Source organism: Balaenoptera acutorostrata, chromosome 19 (genome assembly GCF_949987535.1).
Source record: "Balaenoptera acutorostrata chromosome 19, mBalAcu1.1, whole genome shotgun sequence".
NCBI classification, from domain to species: Eukaryota; Metazoa; Chordata; class Mammalia; order Artiodactyla; family Balaenopteridae; genus Balaenoptera; species Balaenoptera acutorostrata.
In genome coordinates, this window is record NC_080082.1 from 57090956 (window position 1) to 57103673 (window position 12718).

The window sequence follows — 12718 nt, forward strand, 5'->3', positions numbered from 1 at the left end:
CCCAGGCTGCACCAGGGCTCCTGTGCTCCTCGAAGGCCCTGCGCTTCCTGCCACAGCCTGAACCTTCCAATTTAATGGCCCCTTCCCCTGGGGCCCGGGTCTCCCTGACTGCAATTCCGGAGGACCCAGAGCTTTGTGAGGAAACCGGCCTGCGATGATCCTGCCGGGCCTTTCCTGGAGCCCCATCGCTGTCTAGCTCTCCTCGTCCTCGGCTGTCAGCCCAGCTGTCCCCCCCTGCAGGATGCTCTCCCTGACCCCTCAGGCTGGGTCAGGCGCCCCCTCTGGGCTTCCACAGACTCCTGGTTTCGCCACCTGAGGCCTGCTCGTTCTGGTTACTACTGTCTGGCTGTCTTCTCTAGCAGGCTGGGCAGGGCTCAGCTTAGATCCAGCTCCGTCCCCAGGACCCAGCCCAGAGCCTGAGACGCAGCGGGTGCTCAATACACCTCTGAAGAACCTGCACCAAACCTGTGTCCTTGTCAGCTCCAAAGAGCACAGATGGAGGGTTGGGGTGGACCAAGAGCTGTAGGTAGTTGAGGGCAAACTTCTCCACATACTCTCGTAGCTGTTCCTTCTCGTACATGCGCTTGATGAATAGCAAGGCCTGGGAACGAACCTGAGGAGAGAGTGGGGGAAGATAGTGGAGGGGAAGACAGTTGTTCTGAGCTTGGCAGCACCAGTGTGAAAAGCCGAAGTCTGAGAGAGGCCCAGCTGGGCTGAGTTACCTGTGCCCAAGACTGGTCACTGGCTTGGGAGAGAGGTTTTCTGGCCCACCTGAGGGCCCTGCACCACCTCACCATCTACCTGCCCAGCCCCATCTCTTATCGTTCTTGCCTTGCTTGCTACACTCCAACCAGAAGGAGTTTTCCTCAGTTCCTCAAAAGTAACAGCGTTCTCCCTGGCTTTGAGACCTGGCACAAAAAGGTTCCCACTGCCTGGCATGCCTGTCACTGGCTGTATCCTGTTTCACTCAGACATCCCCTGCTGGGAGCCATGAGGACAGGGCCTGGTCTGGGGCACTGCTTTGTCCCCAAAAGCACCACAGGGCTGAGCCAGGGTGTGCAGTGAGGGTCTGCTGAATGAATGGACACAAGACATCACAAAGGAGCTGGCAGGAGGCTGGAGCAGGGATGGACCAAGGGCCCTCTCAATCACACGCTGTTCCCTCCGTCCAGGGCACAGCCGTCTACTCATATTTCAGGTCTTGGCTCACACGACCCCTCCTCCAGAAACCTTCCTTAGACCACCTCCCTTCCTCAGCCTCCAGGGTTCCGCCACCGCACACACTGCTCCACTCCTGGCACTGAACACACTGTGTGGGTCACAACGGCTCCCCTCCTGGTCAGCGCTCCCCCAGGTCACAGCACACCACCAGGCCTTAAGAGGGGCGCACCAACACGGGTGGAATAAGAGCGAAAATGGGACTGCCTTTCCTGGGAGGCGGTGAGTGTATATATGTGTGTATATTCTAAGCAGCCTCGTGCCATCGTAAATGGAAAAACCACCACCACCACCACCAAAAAATTGTTGCAAGAAGGACATTAGGCCCAGAAACTTTCAGGGGAATGTGGAAAAGACTGGGCTGGTTACTTGGGACAGAAGAAGGACTGAGTGTAACCCAGCAAAGGGCGACGGGGGCTCACCTTGTCCTTCTCATGGGAGCTGAGGTCTAGCAGAACATGCAGGTACTGGAACTGGCGGGACGGGCGCTTGAAGATCAGGTCTCGAAGAGTGGACATGCCCAGGTAGGTGCGACTCTGCGGCAGGAAGGAAGGGAACCAGAGCTCAAGGCACCCGCGGTGTGCCTCTGGGGTGTCTCCCTTGCTTCAGTCGGATCTGGTCCTAGACAAAAGCTACTGGTCCCTCACAAGACCCCCCGCCACAGGCTGCAACAAGCAGAGCTCCTGCCCGCACCACAGTGTTGGGGATGCAGGGAGATCTGCCGCCCGTCCTCACCTCATCCTCACAGTACTTGCGAATCACCTCCAGGGCACTCTCAGTGATCAGCGGCGCCTCCAGTACAACCTTGGTGAAGATCCTTCCAGAGAGGGAGGGACAGTGAACGGCTGCAGACAAGGGGCCCCCTGGCTTCTCCGTCCTGCTGATCGCAGCTCACAGCTGGCAGGGCCCCCCCTCACAGAGAGCTCGTTCAACCCCCTGGGTATAGAGCTTTGGAGGCAACAGAGCAGGGTTCAAACGCTGCCAGGTAGGTGACTTGGGCAGAGACTGCCTCTCTGAAACTCAGTTTCTCCCCTTTGTCAAATGGGGATTCCTAGCTTAATACAGCAATGGGAGGGAATGATGGGGGCTGGGAAAGGGTATTGCTATTTTAGACATGGTGATCACGAAAGGCTGCTTTGAGATGATACTTTAGTCAATGCTGGCAGATGAGAAAGAGCCAGCCATGCAAGTAGGGGGACAGCATTCCAGGTAGAGAGAACAGTAAGTGCCAAGCCCTGAACTCATCATGTTTGAGGAACAGAAGACTGAAGGCCAGTGCGGCTAAAGTTTGGGGGCAGGGAAAAGCAGAGAGGTAAGAAAGGAGGCTAAAGAAGTTGGTGGGGATTGGATTACACAAGGTCTCATAAAACATAGTAAGAAAGTTGCGTTTTATCTCGAGGACAACCGAAGGTTTTTAGTGGGGAATAACAAGACAGTATTTACATTATAAAATGTCACCTGCGCTGCTGTGTGGAGAATGGATAAACTGGAGGTCAAAGACAAGGAGGAAGCCACAGAACTGATTCAGGCAAGAGATGGGGATGGCGAGAAGTCAACCTCCAGAACAAGCCTCTGAAGCAGGCACTGTTATTTATTATATATTATATGAGAAAACGGAGGCCCAGAAGTGAGTGACACAGGTCAGTCAGAGAGCAAGCAGCAGAGCTGGGAAACAAGCCCAGGGTGCGTGACCCAGAGCCTACAGTGAGGTGACATCGTCTGCGCGTGGGGAGAGAAGGGGGACTTGGGATGGGCACATGGAGGACTGACTCGGGTGGCGATGAAGACAGAGGTGGTCAGAAACTAGAAAGAAAAGGCAGGACAGAGGTGGGGGGACTCTTGGGGACAGGAGGGTGCAGGGCCATCCCCCTCACCCATCCTTCTGGTCTGGCTTCTCCTGAATGCCGGAGAGCAGGCGGATGAGGCAGTCCTCATACTTGTCCAGGGTGCCCGCGGCACCAGCTGCTAGGTAGGCGTTGTACTCCTGGTAGAGCCAGGCAAAGGCCAGGTCCAGGCGGGCCCGCACGTCTTCCAGGATGAAGGACAGGACCTCGGCCTTCAGGCCCGAGTCGAACTGAGTCACCAGGCTGGCCAGGATCTTTATGCGCACCTGACACGAGCAAGGGTCTGTGTTGGCGTGGGAGTGGGCAATCCTAGGCACCCCACGATGGTGCCCTGCAACTACTCCTGCCCAGCCTCAGGGACCCCCAGCACAGAGCCAGTGTTAAGTGAGGAAGGAAAGCTGAAGAACCTTATTCTCGGTAGGTCTCATTTGTATGGAAGAAAAAAAATGAAAAGGGAGAAAAAAATTAATCATCACGGAATAAAACTAGGAGTAATAGCTAAAATTTCTAAGAGTAATATCTAAATATATGAAATTACAAATATCTAAAATATATCTAAATATCTAAAATGTATCTAAAATATAAATATCTAAATTTCTAGGGGTAATATCTACATACTTAGGTACACAGAAAAAGATCCTGAAGGATTCCCTTCATTTGTACATTGATCGCCTCTGTAGAGTGGATGGCATGCAGTGGGGGCCAAAGGAGACTTACAGGCCCTCTGTGGCCTGGAAATATTTTTTAACAGAGAGAATATGTTCATATACTATTTGGGTAATTAAAAATAAACTTCAAAAAAATAGGGAAAAAGTCGCTTGACTGAGGTAATCCCAGGAAGTGGCAGAATCAGGATTTAAAGCAGGTGTGTGAGTGTTTCTGAAGCTAAAGAACAAGAATACTGTTAACCACAAGGAAGAAAGAGCATCATGGCAGCCCGCACTCGCAGGGCTCTTCCTCGCAGGCGCCCTGTGCTGAGTGCGAGTGCATGCGTGTCCACACATTTCTTCCTCCTTGTCACCTGTGTGGAGCTGCCATCTCTTCGTTTTATGGGACAACAGAGTAAGGTTTGGAGAAGTGGCCAGTGAACGGCAGAGGTGGAATCTGGAGCCAGGGGGGTTGACCCCGGGGCCTGTCTCTCTGCTGGGATGTGAGGCAGACTCTTGGGGAGCGGGACTGCAAGGACGGGCTGGGGGGTACAGAGGCACACCTGGGCTGCCCCGCTGCAGGCCACGGCCTTCTCAGCCCGCAGGATCCGCTTCACAGCGCCCAGCTTCATGGCCTCAACCTGGGCGTCGGTCAGGGGCTTCAGCACATCACTCAGACGGAAGATTTTCTTGCGCCCGCCGGCGCCTGCCAGCCTACATGGGAGAGTAGGGACAGGGACATGGTGACTCGGAACATCCTTTCTGGAGCCCAGGCCCACCCCAGGCCATACATACAGAGACACCCCCCACACTGTCTCTCCAACTCCCCTGTGACTCTGAGGCACGGCAGGGCGCAGGGTAATGGGAAGGAAGAGGACGCTCTTTTGGTTTTGTAAACAGTATCTCAGGGAAAGCCTCTATAAGGAGCAAGCAACGTGTGACTGGAGATCTGAATGAAACGAGTGAATAAGATCCACAAATATCTGGAGGATGAGCTTTCCAGGCAGAGGGAACAGGAGGTGCAAAGGCCTTCAAGTGGGAACCTGCTTGGCTGTTCAAGAAACACCAAGAGGCTGGTGTGACTGGAGGAGGCAGGAAGGGGAATGGAGAGCTTGGAGGGGCAGCAGATCAGGCAGGGCCTTGTGAGCAAGCCTTGCTTGGGGACAGGGCAGGGACTGGCAGCATTCTGTGGTCTCTAAGGCAGGTAATGATGAGGACGACGATGGCAACAACCAGTAGCACCTCCTACGCGCTAGGAATCACGCTCAGTGCTTTTACATCATGATCACTGCCCACCCCAAGCGTTATCTGATTTAATCATCTAACCATCATTGTGAACTCATTTAATTCTCCCTCATCCTTAGAGAGAGATACTATCATTCCATCCCAATTTTAGATATAAGTAAGGGGTGTTTTTTCTAAAAGAAAACAACAGCTAAGCCTTAGTGGTTAGGGCATTGACACCGGAATCAGACAGACCCTCGTCCAGACCGATCTCTGTTTATCTGTCTTTGTCTGTCACACACACACCAAGAACCAGGCCTCTAGTCCTGCACCAGCACCTGCAAGGGGACTCACCGGGGCTGCGTGACGGGGATGATGGGCTCTGGCCTCCTCTTGGCCTGGGGCGCTTCCTCCTCCAGAGTGGACATGGAGCTCAGGGAGCCCACTACCGAGATGGCCTGACCCTGAGCTGACAGGCGCCGCTTGATCAGGACACTCTCCGGCTTCACCACCTTCTCCTCCTTGGGCTCCTCCTTGCACTGTTTGGTCTGCTCCACGCCTGAGGGGGAGGCAGCAAACGGGCTCTTGGCACGTCAGACCCACCCGCTCCCACCCAAGGACCTCCTGTGAGACAGGCTCTACTCTAAGCCTTGTACACACAAAAACTCATTTAAATCTGCAAAATGCCTTTCTGGAGCAGGTACCTTTTTCATCCCCATTTTGCAATACAACAACGGAGACTCAAACTAGAAATGCCCACTCACTGCCGGTGGGAGTAGTAAATGGTATTGCCACTTTGGAAAGCTGATGGGCAGTTTCGAATAGCACTGAACATACCCAAACTCACGACTCAACAATTCCACTCCTTGGTATCAACTCAAGATAAATGAGGGCACATGTGCATCAAAACACCTGTACACAAATGTTCGCAGCACCTTTATTCACAATGGACAAAAACTGTAAACAATCCACAGGTCCATCAACAGAGGAGTGTGGATAAACAAACGGTGGCCTATTCACATAATGGAAGACTACTGAGCAATAAAAAGTAAACTCTTGGTTCACACAGCAACATGGATGAACCTCAAAAACTTATGCTGATGGGACTTCGCTGGTGGCTCAGTGGTTAAGAATCTGCCTGCAAAAAAAAAAAAAAAAAAAAGAATCCGCCTGCCAATGCAGGGGACACAGGTTCGATCCCTCGTCTGGGAAGACCCTACATGCCGCGGAGCAACTAAGCCAGTGCGCCACAACTACTGAGCCTGCGCTCTAGAGCCCGCGAGCCACAACTACTGAAGCCTGCATGCCACAACTACTGAAGCCCGTGAGCCTAGAGCCCGTGCTCTGTAACAAGAGAAGCCACCACACAGCAACGAAGACCCAACACAGCCATAAATAAATAAATAAATACATTTATAAACAAAACAAAACCTTATGCTGAGCAAAATAAGCCAGACTCTATGATTCCATTTATAAGAAGTTCAAAACTAGAAAAAACTAATCTGTGGAGACAGAAGTCAGAACAGTGGTTGTCTCTGGACAGGGGATACTTTGAGTGTCGACTGGAAAGGAGCATGAAAGAATTTTCCAGAGTGCTGGTAACAGTCCTTCTCCATCTGGGTGGCAGCTACACTGGTGTGTTCACTTTGTGAAAATTCACTAAGGTGTATACTTAAGAGCTGTGTGTTTCACTGTTCATAATTTATACCTCAATAGTACTGTTAGAATGGGAAACCACCTGGCGCTCAGAGAGGTTAAGTAACTTGACCAAAGACACACAGCTATTAAGTGGCTGAGGTAGTCTAGTTCAACTCAGACCTCAAACTCAGGTCTGCTGGATTTCAAAGCCCAGGGCCTGAAACTATAGAGTAGTCACTGTATCTATGGGACCTGTAACTATTTACACGTAAGATCGCATGATTTTCCATTTGCAGCATTACAAAGAGGTGCTCCTCCACTAAGGAGGACCCAGTGGCCATAGTGCCAACCTCTAGCCCTGGTCAGCTCCATGTGACACTCACCTGGCCCCAGTCCTGCGGCAGTCATCTGTGTGGCCATGAGCCGAGCCAGGTGCTTGATCTGGGCTTCAGTGCCTGCTGACTCCACTGGGGTGTAGATGGCTTGGAAGGAGGCGGGCATGGCCTCGGGCAGGTACACCATACTGATGAGGACCTGCGAGATGCCCAGGAAAAGGAGTCTTCCCTTACTTATTGACTCAACAAACATTCGTTCCACACCCAGGCCAATGCTAGCGAAATGGCAGTGACTAGGACAGACCTGGGCCTGCTCTCATGGAGCACAGATTCTTGCGCAAGTCAGAGAGAAAACGAGTACTGATGCAGTGTGGCGTATGAGAGAAGAAGTAAAGGGTGCCACGGGACACAGTAAAGGGTGCCAGGGATGGCTTTGGCTCCCCGGGGCAGTGGCACACAGGCTGAGAACTGAGAGAAGGGCCAGAATCAGATTGACACAGAATGAAGTCTTGCAAGCGAGGGGTTGGGGGGTAATATATTCCAAGTATAGGAAGGCTAAGAGGCAGCAGAGCTGGTACCCTGCCCAGTGAGTGGAAGAAGGTTCAGTGACACAGTATAATATGAACCAGAAATTGACTTTAAAAAAAAAAAAAAAATCAGTATCCTAATAGAGCACATCCATGTCTGTCAGGAATTGGTAACAAAAGATAATCTCAAACTCCCTACAGGCTTGGAAGTTTAAATGCATGCTCTTAAATAATAAAATAATAGAACAGAAAGATAATGAAATAACTACAAATCAAAATGTGTAAGATGCAGTTACAACGGTACTTAGATGGAAAATCAGATCCTTAAATGCTTACACTGGAAAAGCAAACTGAAAAGTAATAAGCTAAGCATTTAACCTTGGGGAAAAACATTCACAGAAAGTAACATGAAAGAAATAAAGACAGCAGAAATAAAACAGAAAAGGTTACAAAAGATTATCAACAAAACTTAACAGCCAGTCCTTTGAAATGACTGAAACCAACCAAATCTACAGCAAGAATAAACACAAAAAGAGGAAGGACACAGTATTAGGGACAAAAAAGTGGCACATTACTACAGAGACAGCAGGTATTATAAAAATAAAAGAATCTTATGAAAACTTCATGCTGATAATTTGAAAAAGACAATTTCCCGGAGTGTGACAGGGATAGATAAGGTACAACAAGTTAATGGAAGCCAGATCAGACAGGGTCTAAGGCAAGCTGAATTTAAGTTTTATCTGGAAGGAAACAAAGAGCCCTGGCAGGGATCTGAGCAGGGGAGCATCATGACTTGTACTTTACAAAGATGCCTCTGCCTGCCACAGGGAGAGTGGAAGGCAGAGCCAGGGAACAAGCAGGTAGTTCTCTGTGTGAAAAGGGCGTGGCCTGGACAGGGCATGGGCCATGGGGAATGGAGAAGAGGGGAAGGACTCAGGCTGAGGGGGAGGTAAAGAGTTTAACTCCCAAGTTTCTGGCGTGGGGACGAGAGGCATGTGTGCCGAGAACACAGGAGGAGCCACGGGCCTGTAGAAGAGTCGGGGGAGAAATTTCACAAGTTTAGTTTTGAAATGTTAAGTCTGAGGTGCCTGTGAAACACCCAAGGAGAGAAAGATGCAGGAGGTGGCCGCATATCCAGGCCCGGAGCTCACCAAAGAGATCTGAGCTGGAGAGAAAACTCCTCGCCACCCCAATCACCCAACAGCTAAGCCCCTTGGAGGCTCTAGGCAGAGAGAAGGGAAAGCTGATGGTGACTGCTGTTGAGCATGGGAAGAGGTATTTATTCTCCATGAGCATCCAACAGAAAGGTCTCGGTGCTGCTACAGCCGGAGGGCTGATGTGAGACACCCCACCACTCCAGCTCCCCTCATCAACTCAAACCAGTGGTTCTTTCACTTTGAAGCAGGTCATCTTTGAAAATCCAAAGAAAACACTGGTCATCCCACCCCACCGATGCCAATCCTACACCACTTAGCAAACAAGTCATGGGGTTCACTCTACAGTTAAGAGACCCTCCCTGCAAAGGAGAGGACAGAGTGCGAATGCGTGGGTGTAGATGGAGACTCAGAAAACCCAAAGGGGGATTATGGGGGGGGGCAGTGACAAGTAACCTCCTGAAGGAGTAAAGATCATGCAAGAAGAGGTCCATCCAAAGTGAGGAAGGCCCACTGGACCGCACCCTCCCAACACTGAAAACAGAAAAGTGCTTCATCTGGAAAAGGTGGGCAGTGTGGAGCGGAGGGGCAGAGAAAAGACTAGAGACCCTTCCTCCCTGCCTGGTGGGAAATGGCCCCCACCCATCCTCACCAGATTGGCCACATTGTCAGGTGTCAGCAGAGGCTGTAGGAACTCGGCTGTGATATCTGTGTCTGACTGGCCTGAGATCTGGGCTGAGGCCTTCGAGGTCGCTGAGGGGCCTGGCTCCAAGTCCTTGTCCTCGTCGTCTTCCCCCAGGTTGGGCTCTGGGATACAGAAGGAGACAAGATGATGGCTCTAGAGAGGGCAGCAGCCCTCCCCTCCTCCCAGGCACCCCCAGTGGTCCCAGCCCCCAGGCAGCCTCAGCAAATAGGAACAGTGCAGCAGATGAAGACCTTTGTGCCATATGACCCTGGGGAACTACCTGCCTCTCTCTAGACCTCAGTTCTCTTCATCTGGGAAATGGGAATAAGCCATACCAGCCTGGCTGATCACACTAAGCTCCAAAAGACAAAAAGGTTAAGTAATAAGTTCACAGAGCTTTATTGTTTAAAAACACCTACGTTTGAAACAGTGCTCAACCTCACCAGGAATCAGGAAAATGTAAAAACATCCTAATAAGACAGCGAATTTGCCTATATGATTGACAAAAAATAAAAAGGTTAGTAGTGGGCTTCCCTGGTGGCGCAGTGGTTGAGAATCTGCCTGCCAATGCAGGGGACATGGGTTCGAGCCCTGGTCTGGGAAGATCCCACATGCTGCAGAGCAACTAGGCCCATGAGCCACAACTACTGAGCCTGCACGTCTGGAGCCCGTGCTCCCCAACAAGAGAGGCCGCGAGAGTGAGAGGCCCGCACACCACGATGAAGAGTGGCCCCAGCTTGCCGCAACTAGAGAAAGCCCTCACACAGAAACAAAGACCCAACACAACCAAAAATAAATAAACTAATTAATTTAAAATAATAATTAAAAAAAAAGGTTAGTAGTGACAGTTGTTAATAGGGGTGTGAACTGCGGAAATGTAAACTGGTATTGCCTTTTGGAAGGGCAGTTTGATAGCAGGTCAATATTTTAAATGTGCACACCTCTTCAACACAGGATTTCCACTTTAAATATCTACCCTAAAAACTTACAGGGGCTTCCCTGGTGGCGCAGTGGTTGAGAATCTGCCTGCCAATGCAGGGGTCACGGGTTCGAGCCCTGGTCTGGGAAGATCCCACATGCCGCGGAGCAACTGGGCCCGTGAGCCACAACTACTGAGCCTGCGCATCTGGAGCCCGTGCTCCGCAACAAGAGAGGCCGCGATAGTGAGTGGCCCCGCTTGCCGCAACTAGAGAAAGCCCTCGCACAGAAACGAAGACCCAACACAGCCATAAATAAATAAATATACCTTAAAAAAAAAAAAACCTTACAGATATAGCTCAGGTAAGATGTACAGAGAATTCGCTGCAACACTGACTGTACAGAGATATGGCACACAACTTCTATCAATAACAGGCTGGGTGACTACAAGCACAGCGGTTCTAGCTCAAGGGAAAAAACTAACGTGAACCTTAGAGAAAAGGCTTTGTGTGCAAAGACGTTCCTCAAAGCTGTATTTATAAGAGTGGAAAAGCTAGAATGTTCATAATGATTTAAGTAGATTAAGGCAAAAATATGATGAAATGTTATGCAGTCTCTTCAAGTTTGTAACACATGTAACAAAGAACTGATACCCTGCATTAACCAAGGGCACATACAATTCAGTTACAGAAGGCTGACCAACACAATAGAACGGGCACGTCACAGAAATTAAAGTAGCTAATAAATGTAAAACAACATGCAGCCTGACTCCAACACATGCAAAAAAGCAAGCTGAGACCTAGGATACCATTTATACCCAGAGAGTTTACAAATGTCCAGGGCTGGTAAGAATGGGGTAACTGGCACTCGCACACTGCTGGGGTTGTATACGCTGGTGCGATTTTTTGGAAAACTGCTATCAAGAATTTAGGGACTTCCCTGGCAGGCCAGTGGTTAGGACTCTGAGCTTCCACCGCAGGGGACATGGGTTCGATCCCTGGTCGGGCAACTGGGATCCCGCATGCCTCACAGTGCGGCCAAAAAAAAAGAATTTAAAGGCACCCAGCAGTAATGGAGATATCCATGGCTCAGATCTTGGTTTCTGAAACTATTCCCTACTTAAAAGAAACCAGAAAAAAAAAAAAAAAAAAAAAAGAAGGAAAGAAACCAGGGCTCCTTAGAGAAATGGCTGGCTGAAGGCTGGGGTAAGGAAAGTACACGATGAGTCTAGAACACCTTGTTATGCCAGGAAATAAGAAATGCTCAAAAAAATTTACAGGACACATTAAAGGGACATAGGAGCCAACTCAAAGGTTCCTGCTACTAAATATAAGGCAATTTGAGTAACAAAATGAAAAACAACAATAATGGATTATAACCCAGAGAATAAATAAGAATCCAGAAGTCTACACTAATAATAAAGTAGGGAGAAGAAAAGAAAGCTCTTCCTTATAGCAAAATGCCAAGTAATAAATGCAGAAAGAAACCTTTTTATAACCATGACAGTAATAGTAGATGCAGGCAACAATCATTAATGGATGCCAAAACCACACAAAGTTTGAAGCAGAACTAGTATTTTACATAGTTTTAAGTATCTCTTCTCAGCTTATTATTTACAAAGGGAAAAAGGGTACTTTACACTAGAGAAACCCAGCGGTCATCACTTCTACCGAGAGATCAAATTCCCATCACCAATGATGAGACAAACTGACATCATGTGCCTCCTCACAACACACAGAGGAAGTCGGGGCATCACTTCTGCAGTGTTCGTGCAAAAAGTGTAGAACCTGAATGCAATCAGGAGGCAAGAGCAGACAAACCCAAGAGGAGGGACATTCTACCAAACAGCTGCCCTGGACTCTTCACAACGTCAAGGTCATGAAACAGAAGAAGGCTGAGGAAATGATTTTTGGGAGACTCGAGGGATGTGACAACTAAATGGAATGTGTGATCCCCACCTTGTGAAGGGTACACAGGAGTGTTTGGTATTATTCTTGTAACTTATCTGCAAGTTCGAAATTATTTCAAAATGAAAAGTTGAAAGTAATAGAAAAATAAAATTGGTTGGCAAAAAATAAATGTATAAGCTCTTTGCCCCATCAATCCCACTACTGGGAACTTGTCTCATGACTTGACACGCATGCAAGACTGTACACTACAGCAATCTTCATTACTTTATAAAAATGGACACAAATGAAATGTCCACCAACAGGGGGACTGGTTAAAGTGGTCCATGTACCCTATAGACTATTATGCCACCATTACAAGGATGCAGCAGATTTCCATGTGCACATATAGAAAAACTCCAAGATAATTCCTAAACAAATAAGGTACAGAACGTTCTGCTTTGTGTGCTTAATTAGGGGGAGAAAAATAGATCCTTACCTCACTCCTTATATCAAAATAAGTTATTTTTCAAAGTGAAAAAAAAAACGAAAACAAAACTTGATTCTTTTTTTTTTTTTGGCTGCGCCATGGGATCCCAATTCCCTGACCAGGGATCGAACCTACGCCCCCTGCAGTGGAAG

At 49.2% G+C, this 12718-nt stretch overlaps 1 protein-coding gene across 2 annotated transcripts in view; it reads right to left on the minus strand.

The window, feature by feature from the left end:
* SYMPK (symplekin scaffold protein) overlaps positions 1–12718 on the minus strand; it is a 36111-nt gene that overhangs the window by 10807 nt on the left and 12586 nt on the right. For both annotated transcript variants that reach the window (XM_007168164.2, XM_057534376.1), the window contains exons 10-17: positions 9240–9394; positions 6955–7105; positions 5288–5492; positions 4273–4423; positions 3093–3328; positions 1954–2035; positions 1641–1754; positions 466–613 (exon numbers count right to left, since the gene is read on the minus strand). In XM_007168164.2, the coding sequence (XP_007168226.2) occupies positions 466–613; positions 1641–1754; positions 1954–2035; positions 3093–3328; positions 4273–4423; positions 5288–5492; positions 6955–7105; positions 9240–9394 (1242 nt within the window). The remainder of the gene's footprint in view (positions 1–465; positions 614–1640; positions 1755–1953; positions 2036–3092; positions 3329–4272; positions 4424–5287; positions 5493–6954; positions 7106–9239; positions 9395–12718) is intronic.